The sequence below is a fragment of the Scomber japonicus genome, chromosome 10, assembly GCF_027409825.1.
Source record: "Scomber japonicus isolate fScoJap1 chromosome 10, fScoJap1.pri, whole genome shotgun sequence".
NCBI classification, from domain to species: domain Eukaryota; kingdom Metazoa; phylum Chordata; class Actinopteri; order Scombriformes; family Scombridae; genus Scomber; species Scomber japonicus.
Window position 1 is genome coordinate 33,518,000 of NC_070587.1, and position 26,425 is coordinate 33,544,424.

General features: G+C 42.6%; 1 protein-coding gene and 1 long non-coding RNA gene across 2 annotated transcripts in view; both read left to right on the forward strand.

The window, feature by feature from the left end:
* LOC128366627 (CREB-regulated transcription coactivator 2) overlaps nucleotides 1-20,143 on the forward strand; it is a 41,260-nt gene extending 21,117 nt beyond the window's left edge. The window contains 13 exon segments of the mRNA XM_053327364.1: nucleotides 547-608; nucleotides 3,720-3,788; nucleotides 5,272-5,378; nucleotides 8,300-8,326; nucleotides 8,710-8,789; nucleotides 9,492-9,541; nucleotides 9,881-10,149; nucleotides 13,554-14,035; nucleotides 15,201-15,563; nucleotides 16,231-16,449; nucleotides 16,962-17,033; nucleotides 18,408-18,612; nucleotides 19,702-20,143. Of these exon segments, the coding sequence (XP_053183339.1) occupies nucleotides 547-608; nucleotides 3,720-3,788; nucleotides 5,272-5,378; nucleotides 8,300-8,326; nucleotides 8,710-8,789; nucleotides 9,492-9,541; nucleotides 9,881-10,149; nucleotides 13,554-14,035; nucleotides 15,201-15,563; nucleotides 16,231-16,449; nucleotides 16,962-17,033; nucleotides 18,408-18,612; nucleotides 19,702-19,892 (2,196 nt within the window). The 3' untranslated portion in view covers nucleotides 19,893-20,143.
* A 4,747-nt stretch (nucleotides 20,144-24,890) lies between these two features.
* Nucleotides 24,891-26,189, forward strand: LOC128366634 (uncharacterized). Its single transcript, XR_008321874.1, has 2 exons — nucleotides 24,891-25,710; nucleotides 25,743-26,189. It is a non-coding gene; the product is annotated as an uncharacterized LOC128366634 (long non-coding RNA).
* Nucleotides 26,190-26,425: the final 236 nt, after the last annotated feature.

Genomic DNA, 26,425 nt, shown 5'->3' on the forward strand with positions numbered 1-26,425 from the left:
CTTACATTTTATTTTTTTTTACAAATTTTGAATAATATAGTGTTTAGAACCAAATTATTTGCATGCCTTTTGAGTTTTTATTAATAATAATCTCATATTTATGTTCTATAATGTCACAGTTGCCTTCTTAAATGTATGTAAGACTTATTTTTCTGGTAAATTGTTTAAAATGATTTAAAATATTTAAAAATACAATTCAGTTAAGCATACTGTTATCAGTGATTAATATTACTGCCACATAAAAGTGATATTTTATTCTGAATTTAATACAGTTATTGGTATTATTGGTCGCACCACATGACATTTTGTCTCTTTAAATAACAGAAAAATTACTAATAACTTAATGTGAGTACATATAAAGGAAAGGTACGACATATATATAGTATTTTTTTTATCCATTTAAACCTTTTTCTAACTGAAAACAATGCAATAGGACTGATCGATTATATAATATATATATAATATTATAATTATAATATACCAGTAGGTATAGCAGCGATGTGTCATGTTTGTTGTTGTTGTTTCTTTAACCAATCGTCTCCTCAGATGGACAACTCTCCCTATAACTCCGCCTACCTGTCTCCGCCCCCCGGCCCCAGCTGGAGAAGGTACCGCCCCCCGAAACCTGTCTGTCTGTCTACCTGTCTGTCTGTCTGTCTCCATGGAGATCAAACTGTCTGTCTGTCTCCATGGAGATCGGTCTGTCTGTCTGTCTCCATGGAGATGTGTCTGTCTCCATGGAGATGTGTCTGTCTGTTTGTCTGTCTGTCTGTCTGTCTGTCTGTCTGTCTCCATGGAGATCTGTCTGTCTCTCTGTCTATCTGTCTCCATGGAGATGTGTCTGTCTGTCTGTCTCCATGGAGATGTGTCTGTCTATCTTTCTCCATGGAGATCTGTCTGTCTGTCTCCATGGAGGTCTGTCTGTCTGTCTCCATGGAGATGTGTCTGTCTGTCTGTCTGTCTGTCTGTCTGTCTCCATGGAGATCTGTCTGTCTGTCTGTCTGTCTCCATGGAGATGTGTCTGTCTGTCTGTCTGTCTGTCTGTCTCCATGGAGATGTGTCTCTCTGTCTGTCTGTCTGTCCGCTGGGACGTTTGTTTGTTATTGCTAAAGCATCATTTTGAGTTTGAGTTTGAGTCTCCTCCCCTTTGCTCTCCTCCAGAGATTTTCTGAAGCCTTTGTGACGCCTCAGATCAACAAAACCACACGATGAGAATATAATAAAGAAAGAAGGAACAGTCACAAAACAGACGGGGTCAATTTGACCCGGCAGGGCGACAGAGGGTTAAATCATACAGTCACAGAAAAGTGATATTTTACTCTGAATTTAATACAGTTATTGGTATTACTGGTCGCACCACACTAATAACTTAACATGAGTACATATAAAGGAAAGGTACGACATATATCATACATCAGACCATGTGACATCAGACCATGTGACATCAGACCATGTGACATCAGACCTGAGGTTTCACAAAGGTTTTCAGGGCTCCTACTGAGGCTGCTGCACTAACACGACATCTAGACCACTAACAGGAAGTTCAGGCGTCTCTCCAAACCTGAGCTGCTTCTGAAGAGCTCTGATGGGGTTTTTTTTTTTTCTTCTTTTTTTTTTTCGCCCTTCTTCCTTCCTTCTGGGAATCTGCCTTTTTTTTGGCTTTTTTTCTTCCAGACGTTTGATTAAATTTCGCCTGCCTGCTTTGCGTTCTTTCTGGTTTTCTTCTAACAAGACAACAACTACCCTTCATAGAGAGAGAGACTGGCCACAGTCCACAGTCACAGAAGGTCCACTGCACTTTACAACACACACACACACACACACACACACAGAGACACACACACAGAGAAACACACACACACAGAGAAACACACAGAGAAACACACACACACAGAGACACACACACACACAGAGACACACACACACACACACAGAGACACACACACAGAGAAACACACACACACAGAGAAACACACACACACACACGCACACACACACAGCGACACAGAGACACACACACAGAGACACACACACACACAGAGACACACACACAGACACGCACACAGAAACAGACAGAGACACACACACACACACACACAGACAGAGAGACACACACACACAGAGACACACAGACACACACACACACTCACACACACACAGAGACACACAGAGACATATACACACACACACAGACACGCACACACACACAGAGAAACACACACACACACACACACACACACACACACACAGAGAGACACGCACACACACAGATAGACACACACAGAGACACACACAGCGACACAGAGACACGCACACACACACACAGAGAGACACACGCACACACACACACAGAGAGACACGCACACAGAAACACACACACACACACACACACAGAGACACACACACACACACACAGACAGAGAGACACACACACACACACACATAGAGAGAGACACACAGACACACACACACACACACACACACACAGACAGATATACACACACACAGAGAGACACACACACACACACACACACACTTTAAGCTGGCAAATGAACTCCAGCCACTTCCAACAGTCTGACAGGTCCAGACTGTTTAGGTTCGACTCTTGAAGCCAAACACCAGTTCTCTCTAAACACTCAGACTCTGGTGAAACAGTCAAAGAGCTGTGGGAACGTTCGATTCCCACCTGCACTTTGTCTTCATCTGGTCTGTTTTTTCTTTCTCAGTCAAATTTTTAATGTTGAAATGAATTTGAAGAGAAGCAGTGATTCAGTGGGGACAAACGAGTTGGGACGTGTGTGTTTGTTTAGTAACCGGGTCGTCCTGCCATGTCAGAGGTTTGGGTCAAAACAACCCGTTGTTCTTGTACCTGGAGCTCAGCAGTGTGACTCTGTGCTCTTCATGCCTGTTAAAAGATACAAGTCTGACTTTAATCTATATTTTCATTTAGTCAACAAATCCCAGAAAGAGTCCCAATACTTCTATACTACATACTTCTATACTACAGGAGGGACGGAGAGAGGAAGGAAGAGAAGAAGAAGGAAGGAAAGGAAGAAGGAAGGAAGGGAGGGAGGGAGGGAAGGAAAGGAGGAAGGAAGGGAGGGAGGGAGGGAGAGAGGAAGAAGGAAGGAAGGTAGGAAAGGAGAGAAGGAAGGGAGGACGGGGGAAAGAAGGAAGGGATGAAAGGATGGAGGAAGGAAGGGAGGGAAGGAAAGGAGGGAGTAAGAAGGAAAGAAAGGAGGGAGGAAGAAGGAAGGAAAGGAGGGAGGAAGGAAGGGAGGAAGGACAGACGGGAGGAAGGAGGGAGACAGGAAAAGAGGGACGGGAGGAAGGAAGGAAAGAAGGACAGAGGAAAGAAAGAGAGAAGGAGGGAGGAAGGACAGACGGAAGGAAGGAACAGTCAAAACAAATGGGATCAATTTGTCCCGTGAGGAGGACAGGAAGATCAAACATATCAAATATAGGAGACATAATACTCAATAAACCAGAAAAACATTAAAAAAGGAAGAACAATGAAATAAACGACATGAATGAGAAGGAAATAACATCCATACCTACCACCAGCCTCCCTCTGTCCACCGCTCGCTGCCTCCATCTCTTCCTCCTTTCGCTTGCGTTTACTCTTCTTCTTCTTCCCCCTTTTTTTTTTTAATTTGATTTTGGATGTTCTCACTCGGTGGAGGGAAAATAACTTTTTTGTTCTTGTCGATCACGAAAAGGAATTGGTCCGGAAACTTCCCCGGGGATAAAAGCCAGTTGTTTCGTCTCCCTACCACTGCACTCAACAGGTGAATCCTCCTCTTCATCTTCCTCTCTTTACTTCCTTCTTCTTTTTTTTTTTTCTCCTCGTGCTGGACGGCCTCCAGCTCTCTCTCTCCCACCTCGAGAGAGGAAGCGAGTCTTCTACAACATGGAAACGTTTGGATGAATCAAAACTTTACTTTGGAAGATGTTTTTATTTCTTCTTTCTTTTGGTTGACTTGATTAACCCTCCTGTTGTCCTCGAGTCAAGGAAGGAAGGGAGGGAAGACGGAAGGAAGGATGAAGGAAGGAAAGGCGGGAGGAAGGAAGAAGGAAGGGAGGAAGAAGGAAGGAAAGGATGGATGAAGGAAGAAGGAAGGAAAAAAGGAGGAAGTAAGGAAAGGATGAAGGAAGGGAGGGAGGAAGGAAAAAGGAAGGAAAGGAGGAAGGAAGGGAGGATGAAAGAAGGAAAGGAGGAAAGAAGGAGAGGAGTAAGGGAGGGAGGAAGAAGGAAGGGAAGGAGGGAGGGAAGAAGGAAGGAAAGGAGGAAAGAAGGAGAGGGGTAAGGAAAGAAGGAAGGAAAGGAGGGAGGAAGGGAGGATAAAGGAGGGAGGAAGGAAGGAGGAAAAGAAGGAAAGGAAAGAAGGATGGAGGAAGGAAGGTAGGCGGGAGGGAGGGAGGGAGGGAGTGAGGAAGGAAGGTAGGCGGGAGGAAAGGAAGGGAGGAAAGAAACAGAGAAGGAGGGAGGGAGGACAGAGGAATGAAGGACGGAGGGAGGAAACAAGGAAGGAGGGAGGAAGGGAAGAAGGAAGGACAGAGGAAGGAAGGAAGGAAGGAAGGAACAGTAAAAACAGACGGGGAGAACGACACAAAGGTTAAAAGAATGAAACTTTCCTTCCTGTTTTCCGTCGCTCCTGTTTTCTGTAACTTTATAAATTTTTGTCTCTCTCTCTTCATCATTATTTGTTTTCTCCTTTTCTCTTGATGTTTGTCTCTTACATCTCTGAGGGTTAGGGTTTGTATCTGTGTTGGATTCAACCAGAAACAGCTGGGGGGGGGGGGGGGGTTTGGTGGAGCAACAAAGCATTTTAAAGTGTGAACTAATGCTGAAATAAAAAAGAGTAGCCTTCTGTCTGTCATGTGTTGAATTCAGGAGGAAATGTTTCTGTTCATAGTCGCGTGTGTTTGACTCCATATCTGACTGCTCTGATACTGATATCTCATCCGCCCCACCCCAACTTATCTCTCTCTCTCTCCTCTCTCTCTGTCTCTCTCTCTCTCCTCTCTCTCTCTCTATGTCTCTCTCTCTCTCTCTCTCTCTTCCTCTCTCTGTCTCCTCTCTCTCCCCCCCTCTCCCCTCCCCTCTCTCTCTGTCTCTCTCTCTCTCTCTCTCTCTCTCTCTCTCTCTCTCTCTCTCTCTCTCTCTCTCTCTCTCTCTCTCCTCTCTCCCTCTCCCTCTCTCTCGCTCTCTCTCTCTCTCTCTCTCTCTTTATGTCCCTTAACACCGCACGTATGTCTCTCGCCCCTCAGGACAAACTCTGACTCGGCCCTCCACACCAGTGTGATGAATCCTCCCACAGGAGACCCCTTCACCACGGGAGGACCAACCCTCGCCCCCCAGAGCTCCAGACGCACCGGTGAGGGAGCGCTTCAAAACAAAAACACTCGCATCCAAACACTAAAACGTCAAGATAAAAATCAATGCTGGAGGAAGTGTTCAGATCCTACTGATACAGCTGTGTTAAACTACTGCAGTATTATAGTGATGTAGTATGCAGTATTACAGTAAAAGTACTGCAGTATTATAGTGATGTAGTATGCATTACTACAGTAAAAGTACTGCAGTATTATAGTGATGTAGTATGCAGTATTACAGTAAAAGTACTGCAGTATTATAGTGATGTAGTATGCAGTATTACAGTAAAAGTACTGCAGTATTATAGTGATGTAGTATGCAGTATTACAGTAAAAGTACTGCAGTATTATAGTGATGTAGTATGCAGTATTACAGTAAAATACTGCAGTATTATGAGTGATGTAGTATGCAGTATTACAGTAAAAGTACTGCAGTATTATGAGTGATGTAGTATGCATTACTACAGTAAAAGTACTGCAGTATTATAGTAATGTAGTATGCAGTATTACAGTAAAAGTACTGCAGTATTATAGTGATGTAGTATGCAGTATTACAGTAAAAGTACTGCAGTATTATAGTGATGTAGTATGCAGTATTACAGTAAAAGTACTGCAGTATTATGAGTGACGTAGTATGCAGTATTACAGTAAAAGTACTGCAGTATTATAGTGATGTAGTATACAGTATTACAGTAAAAGCACTGCAGTATTATAGTGATGTAGTATACAGTATTACAGTAAAAGTACTGCAGTATTATAGTGATGTAGTATGCAGTATTACAGTAAAAGTACTGCAGTATTACAGTAAAAGTAGTGATATATTATTATATATGACATCATTAGATTAATAATAGTGAAGCATCAGTGTTAGAGCAGCATGTTACTGTTGTAGCTGCTGGAGGTGGAGCTAGTTTACACTACTTTATATACAGTTAGCTAGTTTATACTACTTTATATACAGTTAGCTAGTTTATACTACTTTATATACAGTTAGCTAGTTTACACTACTTTATATACAGTTAGCTAGTATATACTACTTTATATACAGTTAGCTAGTTTACACTATTTTATATACAGTTAGCTAGTTTACACTACTTTATATACAGTTAGCTAGTTTACACTACTTTATATACAGTTAGCTAGTTTACACTACTTCATATACAGTTAGCTAGTTTACACTACTTTATATACAGTTAGCTTGTTTATACTACTTTATATACAGTTAGCTAGTTTACACTACTTTATATACGGTTAGCTAGTTAACACTATATTATATATAGTTAGCTAGTTTACACTACTTTATATACGGTTAGCTAGTTTATACTACTTTATATACAGTTAGCTAGTTTATATTACTTTATATACAGTTAGCTAGTTTATACTACTTTATATACAGTTAGCTAGTTTATATTACTTTATATACAGTTAGCTAGTTTACACTACTTTATATACAGTTAGCTAGTTTACACTACTTTATATACAGTTAGCTAGTTTACACTATATATACAGTTAGGTAGTTTACACTACTTTATATACCGTTAGCTAGTTTAGTCCAGTGGTTCCCAACCTAGGGGTGGGGCCCCTCCAAAGGTTCAGCAGATAAATGTGAGGGCTGCTGAGATGATTAATGGGAGAGGAAAGAAGAAAAAACAAAAGTTCTGATACACAAATGTGTTTTCAGTTTTTGGACTTTTTTTCTAATCTTTGATTTTTGCTGAAATATTGGATCATTTGAACATTTATTGAAATGAAAGCATGTGAGAAGTTTAGAGGGAAGAATCAGTATTTGGTGGAGCTGTTAACAACTCATAGACATCTGAAATGTGAGCCGACTACACACTGCTGACTGGTTTCATCTTTAACAATGTGTTGTATTTTAAAAGCTTGTTATATTATCCATTGAGTCAAATCTGCATCTGAAAAGTAACTAAAGCTGTTAAATAAATGTAGTGGAGTAGAAAGTAGCATCACATGGAAAAAATAAATTATACTACTTAAGTGCAGTACTTGAGTAAATGGATAAGATATATAAACTCGGGTTGTTATTATGAACTAGCGAGAAAAAGTCTTTTCCCCAACAGATGTTTTGCTAATTCTAGGAGAAGTTGGAATAAGCAGCATCAAGTATGTAATGGAGTAATGTTTGGATTAGAAATGTCCCAAGCCGATCCTCATGACTCAGCCTGGGTTTGTTACAGAGCTGCTCCTCTTTCAAAAAAGCCTTTAGCTTCATGTCTGAGGAAAGAAGGAGGGAAGGAAAGAAGGACAGAAGGAAGGACAGGTAGGAGGGAGGGACGAAAGAAGGACAGAAGAAAGGAAGGAGGGAAGGACAGAAGGACAAAAGGAAGGAAGGACAGAAGGAAGTAAAGTAAGGAGGGAAGGAAAGAAGGACAGAAGGAAGGAAGGAAGGAAAGAAGGTCAGAAGGAAGGAAAAAAGGAGACAGGAAGGGAGAAGGAAAGAAAGACAGAAGGAAGGAAGGAAAGGAAGGAGGCAAGGACAAAAGGAAGGAGGGAAGGAAAAAAGGACAGAAGGAAGGACAGGAAGGAGGGGAGGACAGAAGGAAGGTGGGAAGGAAAGAAGGACATAAGGAAGGAGGGGAGGACAGAAGGAAGGAGGGAAGGAAAGAAGGACATAAGGAAGGACAGAAGGAAGGAGGGAAGGACCGAAGGAAGGAGGGAAGGAAAGAAGGAAGGAAAGGAAGGAGGGAAGGACAGAAGGAGCATTTTTAAATAATGCAGCGACCTGTTCTTTGTTGAACTGGCCGAGCGACTCACACGGTTCCTCACTCGGTTCCTCACTCGGTTCCTCACTCGGTTCCTCACACGGTTCCTCAGGATAGCAGCAGCAGAATCAGGAAGTTCCCAAATGTATAAACCCAAAAGTTTGAACTCATAAAACCGTGTTGTGTGTTTCTGTCTGCAGGTCAGAGCGACGGAGAGGGAAGAAGAAGTGAGTAGTATACACACACACACATACACACAGAGACACACACACACACACACACACACACACACACACACACACACACACACACACACACACACACACACAGACACAGTTCACTATAATGTAAAGAAGGAAAATCCCTCCTTTCTTTCCTTTTTCTTCCTTTCCTTCCTTCTTCCTCCCTTCCATCCTTCCTTCTTCCTCCCTTCCTTCCTTCCTTCCTTCCTTCCTCCCTCCTTTCCTTCCTTCTTCCTCCCTTCCATGCTCCTTTCCTTCCTCCCTTCCTCCCTCCTTTCTTCCTTCCTGTATTCAGTGTACATTATATAAACCAAGTAATGAATAGCTGAAGGACATAATCATTTCCTCCTGTCTTGTCTTTGCTGCAGTGTTTCCGTACCCGGTTCCTCCCATCGAAGAGAACGTTCTGGATGAGGGGAAACTTCTCAAACCCTGGGACACCAAGAAGGTAAAAAACAAAGACAGCCAAACCTGTTGAAATTGTAATATTATGACTTTTATTCTGGTAATATTATGACTTTATTCTGTTTCTCTATTTCCAAAATTGTATTTAATTTTCCTCTTTGCTGTGTTTTGCTGATTTATTTTTATATTTTCTATCTTTTGCTGCATCTGTAAGTTATTCTTTAGATTCTCTCATAGCAGCTGTAATACTTCCTGTTTCTTCTTCACCCAGTAGAAACTCTGCAGGGTTCAGAAAATGAAAAGATTACTACAGGATACGATACGAAATATGTTGTCCAGAAGGAAGGGAGGAAGGAAAGGAGTAAGGAGGGAGGAGGAAAAGAGGAAGGAAGTAAGGAGATCAGGAAAGGAGGAAGGAGAGAAGTGAGGAAAAAAGAAAGATGGAAGGAAGGAAAGGTGGAAGGAAGGAAGGAAAGACAGAAGGAAATGAGTAAGGAGGGAAGGAGGGAGGAAAAGAGGAAGGGAGGAAGGAAGTAAGGAGAGAAGGAAGGAAGGATGGATGGAAGTGAGGAAGGAGGGAGTAAAGAAAGAGGGAAGGATGGGAAGAATGAAGGAAAAATTAAATCAAGGAAGGTAGGAAGGAAAGAAGGAACAGTCAGAAGAGCTGGGGTCAGTTTGACCCTGGAGGAAGACAGGAAGGTTAAAAGGTATTTTATTTGATCATGTTTTGTTTTGTCTGTTGCAGCTGCCTCTGTTGTCGTCCAGACCAAAGTCCTGTGAAGTTCCTGGCATCAAGTAAGTTTGAACACTAAATTATGTCATTGTGACTTCTTCCTCCCTTCCTTCCTTCCTCTCTCTCTCTCTCTCCCTCTCTCTCTGTCTCTCTCTCTCTCTGTCTCCCTCTCTTTCTCTCTCTCCCTCTCTCTCTCTCTCTCTGTCTCTCTCTCTCTCTCTCTCTCTCTCTCCATCTGTCTCTCTCTTTCTCTCTCTCTCTCTCTCTCTCTCTCTCTCTCCCTCCACACCTCTCTTTTAAGCACAACGGGTCCGTGTATTGTACGATAAGTCCTACAAACGTAACTATGGTAACAGGCGTAGCTGTGAGTGAAATCTTAAATCCTCTCTTTTTCCTCTCAGTATCTTTACGTCTCCGGAGCAGCCGTCCGCTCCGACTCACGGCGTTCCTTCAGCTCTCAACACCGGCGGCTCGCTGCCGGACCTGTCCAGCCTCCACTTCCCCTCTCCGCTGCCGACGCCGCTGGACCAGGATGAGCCCGGCTACCCAGGATCCTCGTCTCTTAGCGGGGGCAGCAGCACAGGGAACCTGGCCTCCACGCTCACCCAGCTGGGCATCAACGCGGCCAACGCTGGAGGAAACGGCAGCCTCCACCATCACCACACACACGGTACGTAACAGGAGCCTCAACCATAACCACACCCACACACACACACACACACACACACACACAGTACGTAACGGGAGCCTCAACCATCACCACACACACACACACACACGGTACGTAACGAGAGCCTCTACCATCACCACACACACACACACACACACACACACACGGTACGTAACGGGAGCCTCAACCATCACCACACACACACACACACACATACGGTACGTAATGAGAGCCTCCACCATCAACACACACACAGGCCTGGACTGGGACAAAAATTTGGCAATCAATGTTCAATTCAATGTCCTTCATGAACAAATTGGACTGTGGGCACGAAGAAAGGTGCATGTTGGTGTCTAGAACATGCGTGGGTGGGACTCCTGGGTCTCTGTAGCCCATCATAGGGCCCTTGGACCAGGTATTCTTTAGACAGACAAGCCAATGGGCCTCTGCTGTGTCTGCAGGCTGCAGCGGAGCTCCCACCGGGAAAAATCCCGCTACTCCCAATGGCCAATCCACCCCTGCACACACACAGTGCGTAACAAGAGCCTCCACCATCACCACACACACACACACACGTACAGGCTGAGCCGGCTCGAGTCAGGTTCAGTCACTGCTCGTCGTGGTTTCAAGTCTCAAATTGTTACTTTGTACAGAAATTGAGAAATAAATCAGTTTGAGTTCAGAGTCACGCTGAGTTTTCTATATAATCATAAAAATAATGAATAGTGATTTTGATGAAGATATTCAGTTTCAAGCCATTCATTTAATTTGGTTCTTCTAAATCTGACCTAAAATAAACCTCTGAAAATAAGAACGTTTAGAGGAGGAAGATCTGAAGATTGAGAAAGTGAGTAAAAATCAACCTGTTAATTTGCTTGATCTGAGTCTGAAATTGCTCACATGAATGAATCTTATAGATAGTAATACATATTTGTAAAGTATTGAGGTTATGAATAGGAGGATTTTGCACCTTCTTCTGATATTTTATGAACCAAACAACTCGTTCGCTGCAGCCTTAATTATTTTTACTGTCATGTACGACACATAAAAAGCTTTGACGTCCGAGAAGCTACAACCAGCACGTGTTTGACATACTGAGAAAATAACTTAAAACAGTTTAATCAACTAAAAGGAGAGTAAATGGATGTGACTCTTCTTTTATAAGCACTGTGCTGATTTTTATCTTTTTAATCTTAACACACACTCCAGCTATAGAGGACTGACCTCTTTAAGTTTACCTCTCTATTTCTGTGTTCACTCATTCATTCATAAAACAAGGTCAAGTCAGATAATGCGCTTTCCCTCTTCTTGAGAAACTTGTCTTCTAAAGCAAATGTTGATAGTTTAGATCCTGCAGCAGTGTTTCAATTCTGCTGAAGTGTCCTCGAGCTGGCTGCCGGCGCGGTTGTAAATCAGTCTGTGTGACAGCTTCAGCTAAATGACTAATGTGGAAGTTGGCAGGAAGGAAGTATGTGGGTGAGAGTGGACGAGATGAAACGAAGGGGGATGTACGACGGGGCGGCGCTCTAAATTTAGCCTCATACAGAGAGAGAGAGAGAGAGAAAGAGAGAGAGAAAGGGGAGATTTTTCTTTTCATGGGTGGAAGTGCAGTCGGAAAATGTAGCCGCATCTTATCATTGGTGAGGTGACTGTACCGACCGCAGGCAGGAAGCTGCTGTCAGCGCAACCTTGCCTCTCCAAAAGCTTGTTAGACATAATCTGGATCATCACTTCACCGTCATGTAAGCAGTGAGCATGTTGTCTGTATGAGGCTGTAACATAGACTGTATATAAGAAATGGACGTAACATCTGTGACGTCACCCATTGGTTTGTGGACTGCTGCTCGGAAGTCAATAGTTTCTAAATGGGCAGCGCCATCTTGAAAATTTCAGGTGCATGCTGGGAAAAAATAAAAACACGGATTCTACTTATATGGGCATGAGGCGGAGCCATGGGCGAAGCGGGGAGGTTGCTATGGTTGCGAGGGCTGGATCTCGAGGACATTGGTCAATCAACCTGTCAATCAGGACGTAGCCACGCCCTAATGCATACCCTGCTTTATCGTCACATATAAAATCAGGGAGGCCAAAATGTCCCAAATGAACATCATACTGCATTGAAGAAGGCTTTAAACTAGCGATTGAGACCATAAACACATTTTGAAAACGTTTACTGAGGTTAGAAATCAAGTGAGAAGTTGGTGAATTCTCCATTGACTTGTATAGAGACGGTCGCCCCCTGGTGGCCTTTTGATAGAATGCAGCTCTAGGAGTCGATGTTTTCACCTGCTGAGATCATCTGGGGAGAAGCTCAGGTGGAAAAACAGGCCGGTCATTTCTCTGAGGAGCCGAATCCCCGAAGCAGACGTTCTATTTTAAACAGGACAGACTTTACACCTGTAGTTCAATTACTACAGACACACAGGACGATGTCATTGACTCTGAATGTTCCTGTTAAACTCAATAATTACTACATTTTATTATCTAAAACTAAATAATCAATAGTTCTCCACTCACAAACCTTCACACCACAACCTCATTAATCCTTTCCTTCCTTCCTTACTTCCTCCTTTCCTCCCTCCCTCCTTACTGCTTTCCTTCCTTGCTTCCCTCCTTTCTTCCATCCTTCTTTCCTTCCTTCTTCCCTCTTTCTTCTATTTTTCCTTCCTTCTTCCCCTCCTACCCTCTTTTTTTGCTCCCTCCTCCTTCCATCCTTCCATCCTTTCCTTTCTCCTCCCTCCTTACTCCTTCCTTCTCTCCTTCCTTCCTTCCTTCTCTCCTTCCTTCCTTCCTCTTTTCCTCATTAATCCTTTCCTTCCTTGCTTCCCTCCTTCCTTCCATCCTCCTTTCCTTCCTCCCTTCCTTCTCTCCTAAATTCCTTCCTCTTTTCATCCTTACTCCTTTCCTTCCTTCCTCTTTTCCTCATTAATCATTTCCGTCCTTCCTTCCTTACTTCCTCCTTTCCTCCTTCCCTCCTTACTGCTTTCCTTCCTTCTTCCCTCTTTCTTCTATTTTTCCTTCCTTCTTCCCCTCCTACCCTCTTTCTTTGCTCCCTCCTCCTTCCATCCTCCTCCCTCCTTACTCCTTCCTTCTTTCCTTCCTTCTCTCCTTCCTTCCTTCCTTCTCTCCTTACTTACCTTCCTCTTTTCCTGATTAATCATTTCCTTCCTTGCTTCCCTCCTTCCTTCCATCCTCCTTTCCTTCCTCCCTTCCTTCTCTCCTAAATTCCTTCCTCTTTTCATCCTTACTCCTTTCCTTCCTTCCTTCCTTCCTTCCTTCCTTCCTTCCTTCCTTCCTTCTGTCCGTCCTTGACCTGAGGACAACAGGAGGGTTAAGGTGTTTCTTTCTGTTTTCAGTCTCTGTGGATGTTCAGTTTTAATTAAATCTTTTGTCTCTCTCCTCAGGTCTCCTTGCGTCTCTACAGAGCACGCTCAGTAACCCCTCCCTGCAGTCGTCGCTAAGCAACCCCAACATCCAGTCGTCGCTCAGCAGCCACTCCTTTTCCAACTCTCTGAGCTCCGCCTCCCTGCACTCGTCGCTCAGCAACCCGTCGCTGCAGTCGTCCCTCGGCTCCTCCCCGTCCCTGCCGTCCTCCCTCAGCAGCCAATCGTTGCACTCGTCCCTCAGCAACTCATCCCTCCAGTCGGCGTCCAGCGGCAACCCGAGCTACAGCAGCAGCGGCGGGGGCGTAGGTGGATCCGGCTCATGCTCCTCCTCCTCTTACTCGCCGCTGCTGAGCGGACAGGGGCAGCCGTCGCTCAGCACGTCGCCGCGGAGACGGGCCCAGCTCTCCCCGCTCATCCTGCCCATGGGAGGAGAGTCAAGGAGGCATCACTCCAAGCAGTTCTCCCCCACCATCTCCCCCACCTTGTCCTCCATCACACAGGTAAACTCACACAGAACACACCTGGAAGAAGTCAAAGAAGCATTTTGTAGTAATTCTGTGATCTTTAGAAATAATTTAAAGCAGTTTATAATGATATAAAGTATAATATCATGTGTGTGTTGTCTTTCAATCAGTCAGTCAGTGTAGTTCACAGTGCTTCATAGTTTGATTGACAAGCTGATAATAAGACAGAACAAGTGATGAAATATAGAATAAAAAGAACAAATTACAAAAAGAAATTGAGACTAATGCACACAAGAGAAAATAAGAACAATGATAAAAATGTTTAATTTTAAAAAAATAAAGTCAAATAAAAGAAAATCAAAACATAAAATTTAAAAAGTAAGAGACAAAGTTTAAAAACTAGGTTAATAAAAGATTAAAAAGACAAAAGAGAGAAGAATAACATGGATAAGAAGATACAACTCATAGAATCACAATACTATGAAATATAGTAGAACTACATTTTACAAAACATCAAAACAAATGTAATAAAGACTTAGACTGAACAGGAAGGATTTAAGTTTATTTCTGAACCTTTTTCAAACATAATCGTCACGCGGCCAATTAAAATAACAGAATAATAATAATAATGTGGAGTTTAAGGAACACGTTATAAACATACGGATCAACAGTGGAGAAGTGGATTATAAAGCAGAAGTGATTTTCTTCAGACCATTTAATGCTTTACGTGTGTGTGTGTGTGTGTGTGTGTGTGTGTGTGTGTGTGTGTGTGTGTGTGTGTGTATGTGTCTGTTTGTGCCTTTTATATTCATAATGTATTGGCTTCATATATTTTGTCCATATCCATCCATTGTCTCATATATCACAAAGACAATATGAAAAGTACAGAAAGTGTTTGGATCATTCCTTTATGTTCAGTTTTCAATGTCAAACTGTTCCTGAGGGGAGAAAAACATTACAATCATTTATTTTTTTCACTGTTACATCCACTTTCTGACATCTGAATAAAAAAATACAATAAACAATCTCTAAATACTATAAACAATAATCAATAGATATGCATTCATTAGTGGGAGCTGTGGTGTTGTACAGTCTGATGGCTGATTGGATGAAAGAACTCTATATAATTACATAAAGTCTGATATTAGATTTTATTAAAGTCTCACTGCTGCTGACTCTTAGCTGTGGTTGCTTCCTGCAGGGCGTCCCACTGGACACCAGCAAGCTGCCTCTGGACCAGAGGCTGCCTCCGTACCCGCTGAGCCAGTCCCACCAGCACCAGCACCAGCACCAACACCAGCACCAGCACCAGCCTCTCCAAGGTCTCCCCGGCTCCCAGCAGCCCGGCCAGCAGCCAAACCCTCTGATGGGCCAGCACCACCTGCAGCAGCTGCATCGCCTCCAGCAGCCGCGGCCCAACGCCCAGCAGCAGCAACAGCAGCAGCAGCAGCAGCAGCAGCAGCAGCAGCAGCAGCAGCAGCAGCAACAACAGCAGCAGCAGCTCCACCTGCAGAACCTTCGCAACACACACAACCAGCACATGCAGCAGCAGCACTTTGCAACGGTAGATTTGATCGTAGAGCTGGGCGATTAGGGTAATCAATTAATGAAGGGAGGGAGGAAGAAGGAGGGGAAGAAGGAGGGGAGGAAGGAAGGGATGAAGAAGGAAGGGATGGAGGAAGAAGGAAGGGAGGGAGGGAGGAATAAGGAAGGGAGGGAGGGAGGGAAGGAGGAAGAAGGAGGGGACGAAGGGAGGGAGGAAGAAGGAGGGGACGAAGGAAGGGATGGAGGAAGAAGGGAGGGAGGGAGGAAGGAAGGGAGGGAGGAAGAAGGAAGGGAGAAAAGAAAGGAAGGAGGGAAGGAAAGAGAGAAGAAGGGAGGAAGGAAGGAAAGATGGACGGAAAGATAGAAGGGGTGGAAGGAAAGAGAGAAGAAGGGAGGAAGGAAGGAAAGATGGACGGAAAGATAGAAAGGGTGGAAGGAAAAGAAGACAGAAAGGAAAGCGGGCTGGATTGGACTCCTTGGCCGGCCGGTTCTGGCCCACAGACCTCATGTTTGTCACCCCTGATATAGAGTGTTGATTTTATGTGTATATATGCATGTTTTTATGTTGTGCGGGCGGTGCATTTTATTTTGTAGCTTTTATCTTTCTACTGTGTACTTCCTCTTTTTATCTTGTTGTGAAGGAAACGTGTTTGTTCAAATGGTTGTGTGTGTTTTTATATTTGTAGCAGCAGCGGTCGTTGGGACAGCAGCTGAACACGACCAACTCTCCGCTCATAAAGAACGAGGGTGCGTTGGACCAGTGCATCCAGAGCTCTTCCTCCTCCTCCTCTTCCTCTCAGTGTCAGGTCAAACAGGAAACGGAGCAGCAGGCGGAGCAGCAGAGAGCCGGAGGTCTTCCTCAGCTGCAGCAGATCAGCCACAGCTTGGCCACAGACCTCTACAACGTGAGTACCAGCAGCTCTACTGCCCCCTACAGGACTACTGTAGCTCTACTGCCCCCTACAGGACTACTGTAGCTCTACTGCCCCCTACAGGACTACTGTAGCTCTACTGCCCCCTACAGGACTACTGTAGCTCTACTGCCCCCTACAGGACTACTGTAGCTCTGTAGCTATATACACACACACACACACATATACACACATAGACACATACATACACATCTACAAACACATGTACATACACACATACACACACACATACATACACATATACACACATATACACACACACATACATAATATAATGCCATTTATTCTCCTGCATGATCATTTTTTTACAAATATCTTAAAATCTCGTGTCTGAATTTGAAAGAATGAATACAAAACTGTAAGCAGCTTTATTTTTTACTCTTTGAATTAAAGAGTTTGAATTCATTAATTTCAGCAGAAAGAGTGACATGACAGGACTACTGTAGATAGATGATAAAGTTTCAAAACGTTTTGTTTGTCATCAGGACGCTTTGTTCAACTCTCTGCTGGATGATCCGTACCTGAGTCTGCAGCTGTCCGGAAAATCCAACCAGCAGGTAACTTTCCATCAAGTTTGTTCTTTTCCTGTTTAAAAGGTTTTTAGGTTTCAGGCTATAATATGACTCACTGCTTCTTCAAACTCACAAACCTTGTTTAAGATCATTCAAATTACAAGTTATAAAATTAAATATAAATCAGCAACTACAAAGTCAGAAACTGATTTTAAAGTACACTCATATTTTGCACTTCATGTTTTAAATGAAGTCATTATTAGTTACCGTAAATGCCGGACTACAGAGCGCACCTGATTAAAAGCTGCATGCTCTAATTTTAGAAAGAAAATCAATTTTGTACTTGTACAAGCCGCACTGGATTTTAAGCCGCAGGTGTCCCACGTTGTAATATGAGATATTAGCTAGGGTTGGTCCGATCGGCGATGCCTGACAGCCATCACGCAACCCCCCCCCCCCCCCCTGACTACACACATTTAGGGCGCACTAGGCAATTGTACCGTCCGTGCCCAAGCACGTTTGCCCCCTAAAATCCGGATTATTTGGGTAGTGTGCTGTGAGTGCACGTGTACCTTGCTTGAGGGAGGCAATTTTCCCGGGAATCCCGGGAAATCGACGATGTTTCAAAAGGCAACACTAGCTGAGCCCTGGTCATTTCAAGCAACACTAGTAAATGCGAGTGAGGAGACATTATGCATATGGGTTCCCAATCCGACCATTTTTTGTGTATTATTTTGTCATTATTAAGGCAAAAGAACTCAATTTATGTCCATGGACATTATAATGAATAGGCTATAGGCTTAATATTAGTTTGCATCCAGCGTGCTGCGTGGACGTCATTACATCTGCTGCACCGCTGCTACCACAATTATCAAATGGTAAGTTTATTGTCTGTGACTGTGACCCTCATAAAAGTAATATTTTATGAATCTGCATTATATAAACTAACCAAATTTGTTAAAGTAAGTCATTTGGTGACTTCTAAGTCATTAAACTAAGTCTTACCTTTACTGGAGTAATCTACCTCGTTCGCACCTGTCACTGTACATCATGTATTGGAAAACTTTGAATTAAAACTTACCTACTGAGTGAACTCTCCCGTTCTCTCCTATGAACGAGTCGGACAACAACGTTTATCAAACATGAAGCAAAGTGAAAAAATAATAAAGTACGTAACAACAACACCCACGAACAAAAAAAACAAACATGCATTAGCCGCACCGTAGTAAAAGCCGCAGTGATCAAAGTGTGGGAAAAAAGTAGCGGCTTATAGTCCAGAAAATACGGTACCTCATCTTCCAGCTCTTATTTGTCTCTAAGCTGTAAATCATTAAATCATTAAATCATTAAATCATTAAATCATTAAATCATGTTTGAATATAAAAGTTTCCACATTGTTTCTTTGTCTTCCCGCTGTAGTTCACAGCAGAGAACCAGTCTGACGGTTTCTCCCTGAACCACGGCGGTCTGAGCTGCGGGGGCCACGATAAGAACCCGTTCCCCTCCAACACGCAGGGGAACCTGGAGCTGCAGGACCACGGAGACCAGCAGCTGCTCAACAACCAGAACCAGAACTACAGCGGAGGAGACGGACGACACAACGTTCCCAACATCATCCTCACTGGTGAGTGTTCAGGCTCCGGGTTAGTGTTGCTAGGCTGCTGTCTGAGACCACAGGAAGGGTTAGTGTTGCTAGGCTGCTGTCTGAGACCACAGGAAGGGTTAGTGTTGCTAGGCTGCTGTCTGAGACCACAGGAAGGGTTAGTGTTGCTAGGATACTGTCTGAGACCACAGGAAGGGTTAGTGTTGCTAGGCTGCTGTCTGAGACCACAGGAAGGGTTAGTGTTGCTAAGCTGCTGTCTGAGACCACAGGAAGGGTTAGTGTTGCTAGGATACTGTCTGAGACCACAGGAAGGACTTTAAATGAGGGTGAAAGATCAAATATCACCATGTTATAGACCAAATACCTCCATATGACCTGAATGAGCTGTTTTGATCTGTTGTTCCTTTCCTCCTCCTCCCATTCCTCCTCCTCCCATTCCTCCTCCTCTTCCTCCTCCCATTCCTCCTCTTCCTCCTCCCATTCCTCCTCCCATTCCTCTTCCTATTCTTCCTCTTCCCATTACTCCTCCTCCTCCCATTCTTCCTCTTCCCATTCCTCCTCCTATTCTTCCTCTTCCCATTACTCCTCCTCCTCCCATTCCTCCTCCCATTCTTCCTCTTCCTCCCATTCCTCCTCCCATTCTTCCTCTTCCCATTCCTCCTCCTCCTCTTCCCATTCTTCCTCCTCCCATTCCTCCTCTTCCTCCTCCTCCTCCTCCCATTCTTCCTCTTCTCATTCCTCCTCCCAATCTTCCTCTTCCCATTCCTCCTCTTCCTCCTCCCATTCTTCCTCTTCCCATTCCTCCTCCTCCCCTTCCTCCTACTCTTCCTCCCCTTACTCCTCTTCTTCCTCCTCCTCCTCCCATTCCTCCTCCCATTCTTCCCATTCCTCCCCCTCCTCTTCCTCCTCCTCCTCCCATTCTTCCTCTTCCCATTCTTCCTCCTCCTCCTCCTCCTCCTCCTCCTCCCATTCCTCCTCTTCCTTCTCCTCCTCCTCCTCCTCCTCCCCCCATTCCTCCTCCTCCTCCCCCTCCTACCATTCCTCTTCCTCCTCCCATTCCTCCTACCATTCCTCTTCCCCTTCCTACTCCCCTTCCTCCTCCTCCTCCAGGTGACTCACCACCAGGCCTGTCTAAGGAGATCGCCAGCGCTCTGTCTCACGTCCCCGGCTTTGAGATGGATCCTTTCTCTCTGGACGATCCGCTCAGGATGGATCCGCTGGCTCTGGACATGCTGGACGGCGACCTGATGCTCGCCGACCCGGCAGTGGAGGACTCCTTCCGTTCCGACCGGCTGAAGTGACCCCACCATCGCCATCACCCCCCGCCCAACAAATTCGGGAATCTCTTCACGATGGCGACGATGAAGTCTTGAAGAGGAAGGAGCTGATGTTTCTGTCGGAAGGAGAGAGAGAGAGAACGGGGCGCAGGCTTTTTCATCGAAGGCACTTAACTGAAAAAAATTGCTCTCACAATGCTTGAAGTCAAGAAAGAAAGAAAAAAAAAAAACCCAAGATGCTTCTCTTCTTTTAGGCATTAGCTTGTACGAGTCGTATCTGCATGTCAGTGAAAAGAAACAAATGCACTCGCGTCAATGCAAAAAACCACGCAGGAATAAACACCGCTCACGTGACGTCAGCTTTATGTAACAAACTGTGCGTTAAAATAAACAGCTAGCCCCCCACCCCCCCCCACCCCCGAGCTTTCTGACCTGTTTCCTGTCTGGAGGTTCTTTTTGCCTCCTGCAGTCTCATCTCCACAGGAAAGACTTTCTATGAGCTTGGGTTGGATTATTTTACCCCAAACTCGACCTTTCGGTTAGGAAATAAACACCAGCCAGAAGCCAAAACCTGCAACTATTGGCTTTTTATGTTTGTTTTTGTTTTGTTTGCATTTATCAGCCACTTTGACAGGAAGTTAGCCATGATTTAGAAGATTTATATATATGTGTATAAAGTAAGATTTCTTGCCCCTGAGGAGAAACAAGCAGTTCATCAGGCAGCAGGTTTGGGTTGGAGTCCTCTCAGGATTGCTTTTGTTTGAGTCAAATCTCAAAATGTTCACGTTCACAGATGGAAACCTTTAACAGCTGAGACAGTTTGTCAGCCTGAAACACGAAGATGCATCTTTAAAAAAACAACAACACGAGAGATTAGATTCAACATTTAATAGACTCAGAGTCGTTTAAAATCCCTCCATTGAATCTTTTTAGGCACTTTAGAAAATGAAGATTCAGTTTTCAACAACAAAACACATTTCATCTGTTTTATAGAACAACAGCTGTAACTTATATATTCACAGATTGACATTTAAAGGACGACAACAGAAGTTTTTGCCTCAGCTGATAACTACTCTTCAGTTAATCAGTTAATTAATCATTTAAACTTCCTGTTTCTCCTCGTTGATCATTGAACTTATCGTCAATAAGCTTCATTTAAAGAAACTGTTCCTTATTTTTGAGTTAACACCTGTTGTCCCTTCTGGCTCTAAATTAACCTGACGACAACAGGAGAGTTAATAGTTATGTAAAAAGAAAAAAATGGTGTTCATAATGTCTGTAATCTGCCAACCGTTTTGTCCAAAACTCACAGAAATTCAGTTTATCATCATTTATGTTAGAAATCTTCAGATTGTCACATTTTAGAAGAAAAGAAAAACTATTACCACTAAAACTGTTATTCAGACGCCTGTAGTTTCACAGAGAGAAACAAACTCGATCCTGAATGAAAGATTCGATGGAGCGAAGCTTAAATAAACTCGACTTTAACCAATTAAGGAAGCCAAGTCCGAACTGGGTCCATAATGAGACGAAGGCTTTAACCCGCTGCAGTAAATAGAGGTGAAGAAAACCTCTTTGATTTCATCTCTGTGATCCAAGCAAACTTCCCAAACCTGGTTTGTGTCCGTGCAGCCATTGCCTGCGGTCGTCGTCGTGTTTCAGGCGTCAGACTGTGGCGGATGTTTGATGTGCAGCTGTGAGCGTGTTTGTGTGCCTGTTTTTAGATTTTTACTCTCCTCCACATTCCCTCGAAAAACACAAAGAGAGAGAAAGAGAGAGAGAGAGAGAGAAACGGGCGTTTCTCTAAAGAAGAAACGCACCCGATGCACTCGCCTGACGAGAGATAATTATGCATTTTAATGATGAAACTGAACGCTTGAATGAGACTGAGAGGATAATTATGCATTTTAATGATGAAACTGAACGCTTGAATGAGACTGAGAGGTTGAATGAATCGGGGATGGGGAGGGAGGGAAGGGGGTGGGGGGTGAGACGCGACGTTCCTGCACACCTCGAAAAAAGAAAAGAGCGACTGAAATCTTAAAGTCCAAAATCTGGAAGTGTGCAGGAACATCTGCGTCTGTGTTTGTACGAGAGCTGCAGACTCAGAGCTTTATTTCCCTTTCAGGTGAAGTTTTTAAAGGGCAGTTCCACTAACTTACACATTGATGTTACTGTTTTTTTTTTTGGGGGGGGGGGGGGGGTTTGTTGTTGTTTTGAAAAAAAAAGAAATCAGTTTTCACCAATCTTGAGAAATCTCCCTCAAAGTCCCGAAGAATGATAATAATAATATGTGCTGATATAAGCAGATTTATGCCTTTTAATATGAATCCAGAGCTTCAAGTAAAGATTTTAAAGAGTTGTTAACCCTTTATTGGTTCAATAACATCCAAAACAGCCTCCACATGCCTGTGCCTATGTGAGGAGAACCATGTGGATTTCTTATATAGACACTTTTTGGAAAATGTTTCACCCTATAGACCGACGAGGAACCACATATGGTAACTTAATCTGCAACATGATATACAAATGAAGTTATATCCCCCAATAACTGTCTGGGGTTGAAATATTTTGAGTGTCATATAAAGGGTTAATGGTTTTATTACATTATTGATTGATCATATGGTGTAAAAAACCAAATGAGTCTTCAAACAGCTTGTTTTTGCCCCCAGAAAACCTATTTAAATTACTTAAATTCTGATTAATTGACTTTTCAGCTCTCCATGGGTTTCATCTCTTTTATCTCTTGCAGTATAATAAGCATTGTGTATTAACTAGATTCACATGAAGAAGATAAAAAAGTAATGTGCACAAATATTTTTTAATCATCCTCCTCAAACAAACATTCATATTTGGGACTTTGAGGGCTTCGTAATCAAACACGTCGAAGTGTTTTTGACGTTTCCGTGAACATTTTCAGGCCTGTTTTAACCTCCAGTGGCGTGACGGTGTTCTGCAGTACATCGTTGCACCACTGGAGGGCAGCGAAAACCGAAATTACCGGGATCGCAACGATGTGAAACTGAATTTTGAAATCGATGTTTTTGTTGGTATTGCCCTTTAATCCCTCGTCACTGTGATTGACAGCCCTTAGCCCCGCCTTCTCCGCCTGCACTTTTGCTGCATGTTTTTTTTGTTGTTGTTGTTTTTTTGGCCCGGCGAGGACGGCGTCACCCAGAGCAACGTAACGTATTTTTTATGTAACAACGGTAATTATTATTGTTATTATTACGATTATATTAAGAAGAAAAAAAGAAAAGAAGTTTTATTTTTGAATCTAAACCTGTATGTATATAATTTCTCAGATAATAGCTTAAAAATTAAAAAAAATTAAAAATCAAACAGTATATTTAAGAAGAGAAGAAGAAGAAAAAAAAAACAGCTTGTTAGATGTGTTGGAGTCGGAGAGTTTCTGAACAACAGCTTTTTGTCGGTTTGTGTGGATGAAATGTGAAACTAGCCGCACGTGTCTTGATCGAGCGTTTTCATTTACGATGTCCGGTGTCCCCGCCTCCGCCTCACAGGAAGTCTGACGCTTTAAATCATCGTCGTGGTTTTGTCGGAGAGTCTAGCGTTTGGTTGGTTGGTTGGTTGGTTGGTTGGTTGGTCTTTTGTCTGGTCGGTCGGTTGGTTGTTTGTCGGGTTGGTTGGTTGTTTGGTTGGTTGGTTGGTTGGTTGTCTGGTTGTTTGGTTGGTTCATTGGTTGGTTGTCTGGTCGGTTGGTTGGTTGGTTGGTTGGTTGGTTGTCTGGTCGGTTGGTTGGTTGTCTGGTCGGTTGGTTGGTTGGTTGTCTGGTTGGTTGGTTGTTTGGTCTTTTGTCTGGTCAGCCGGTTGGTTGTCTGGTTGGTTGGTTGGTTGGTTGTTTGGTCTTTTGTCTGGTCAGCCGGTTGGTTGTCTGGTCGGTTGGTTGGTTGGTTGTTTGGTCTTTTGTCTGGTCGGCCGGTTGGTTGTCTGGTTGGTTGGTTGTTTGGTCTTTTGTCTGGTCGGCCGGTTGGTTGTCTGGTTGGTTGGTTGTCTGGTTGGTTGGTTGGTTGGTTGGTTGGTTGGTTGGTTGGTTTTTGGTTGGTTGGTTGGTTGGTTGGTTGGTTGGTTGGTTGGTTGTTTGGTTGGTTGGTTGGTTGTTTGGTTTTTTGGTTGGTTGGTTGGTTGTTTGGTTTTTTGGTTGGTTGGTTGGTTGGTTGGTTGGTTGGTTGGTTGGTTGTCTGGTTGGTTGGTTGTTTGGTCTTTTGTCTGGTCGGCCGGTTGGTTGTCTGGTTGGTTGGTTGGTTGGTTGGTTGGTTGGAATTTTATTTTGAAAAACAAACAGCCGAACAGCAGGTCAGAGTGTGTGTGTGTGTGTGTGTGTTTGTGTGTGTGTGTGTGTGTGGCAGCCGATAGAAGAGATGATGTTTTTAAAGACAGACAGATTTGTTGTTGTTGTTTTTGTTTTTTGTTTTTTTATCGGATTGTTTTCGGGGTAGAAACCAGGAAGTGATTGTTTTAGTTTGTTTGTTGGATGAAATGTTACTGCGCTGAAACGACCGCCAGCGTGACGAGATTTAATTTAACGCCATCTGCTGGTTTCCTGCCTGTTGGATACTGAAGCACTGAGGTTTTTGTGGACGTTGTAAGTTCTTTTAATTTGGTTGTTTTTAATTTTCAGGTTTTTATGAGTGTAGCACACTGCAAAAAAATCTCCCTAACAAGTCATTTCATGGTTTTTTTAACCCTTTAAATCTTTTTTTTTTTTTTTTTTTTTTTTTTTTAAAGACTAGAAACAAGAAGTGCAAACTAAGCAACTTTTCTTGAATTGAGGACCAACAGACAAACATTTACCCTTTATCATTTTCCTTTTTTCACTTTTTATTGTTGTTTATCCCTTTTTTTGCAGTGTACTAATTAAGCACACTGCAAACAAACCTCCTTAAGTCATTTAATCTGTTTTAATCTCTTAAATCTTAAAATCTTATTTTTTGAAGACAGGAAGTCAAAACTAAGCAACTTTTTTTGAATTGAGGACCAACACACTCAGATTTACCCCCCCCCCCCCCCCCCCAAAAAAAAAAAGCTGATTTAATTTCCTTTTTTCACTTTTTTATGCCCCTTATTTGCTTAAATTTAACTCTTCTCTCCTTTTCTTTGTTCTTTCCTGTCTGAACACATTCAGTGTATTTTTATCACTTTATTTTAATAGAAATGCCCAAAATATTTCAATTTAATCTCGGACTAAATGACTTTGTTATGTGATTATTTTTGCAGTGAAATGTACTGAACTGATTTTATGGCGGTGGACACGTGACGGCACTTTCTGCAGGTTCAGAGAAGTTTCTGAGAGATTTTTTTTTTTTTTAAAGAAGTTTCATAGAAGAAAAATTAAAAGATTTCTTTTTAAAGTCTGATGATAAACTGGATGTGGAGAAGTTGAGGTCCAGCTGAATGTGAAGGAAGGTTTTTACTCGACAGAGACGAGCAGCTTTTTCACCACGAAGAAAAACAGAAGAAATAAAAACAAAACTAGAAAAGATCAAATCAGGAGAAGAAGAATCGATCCGGGAGGTTTTTACACTTTTTACAGTTAAATAGTTTTTTAAGGTGATTTATTTCCTTTAAGATGAAGCTGATATTTGTTTCAGACGCACCGTCATGTTTATTTTTTACACTTGAGTTTTTTCTTCTTTCTTTCTTTCTTTTTTTTTTTTTACAAGAAGGTCAAAAACAAAATATTGAGGTTTTAAAAAAAAAAGAAAAATAAACTTCATTATTGGTTGAAAATATCAACGAAATTCACTCGTAAGACTGACTTCATCCTCTCCGCTTGTGTGTATGTGTGTGTCTGTGTGTCTGTATGTGTGTGTGTGTGTCTGTATATGTGTGTGTGTGTGTGTGTGTGTATAGCATCTTTGCCGTTATGCAATAAACTTAACATGCAGTTCCAGACTCTGCCAGTAGGGGGAGCTGTTGACCAGCGAGGTAGAGTTTGTGTGTGTGTGTGTGTGTGTGTGTGTGTGTGCAGACTAGGGATCAGTTAAAGGCCATATTTCATATTTTTCATATTTTTTATTGATGTCTGATATTAATTGCTTTCACATTATTATTAATGGTTTATTGTTTTAGGCTCCGGAGGATAAAACGAGCGCTCTGCGTCTTTGCTTTGTATTTGAATAATAAATCTGACTATTTGTTCTATTCATATTTTTATTTGTAATAACCAGGGAATGATGCGTGTGTTGTAAATATTAATATGTTTTCAAACCAGAGGTGCTTCTGAAGCTAACAGGAGAGATTTTTAAAGAGACTGTACCTTCACATTATTTTCCAGAAAATAAACAAATGAAACCTGGATCACCTGCTGCTTCTGTCTTATGTACATATAGTAATAATAATAATAATAATAATAATAATAATAATAATAAAAATTATTATTATTATTATATAATAATAATATTATTATTATTATCAATAATAATAAAATGATATTGCTATTATTATTATTATTAATAATAATAATATACCATCATTATTATATTATCATTATTATATTTTTAATCATTTTATTATTTTTATCAGTATTATTATTA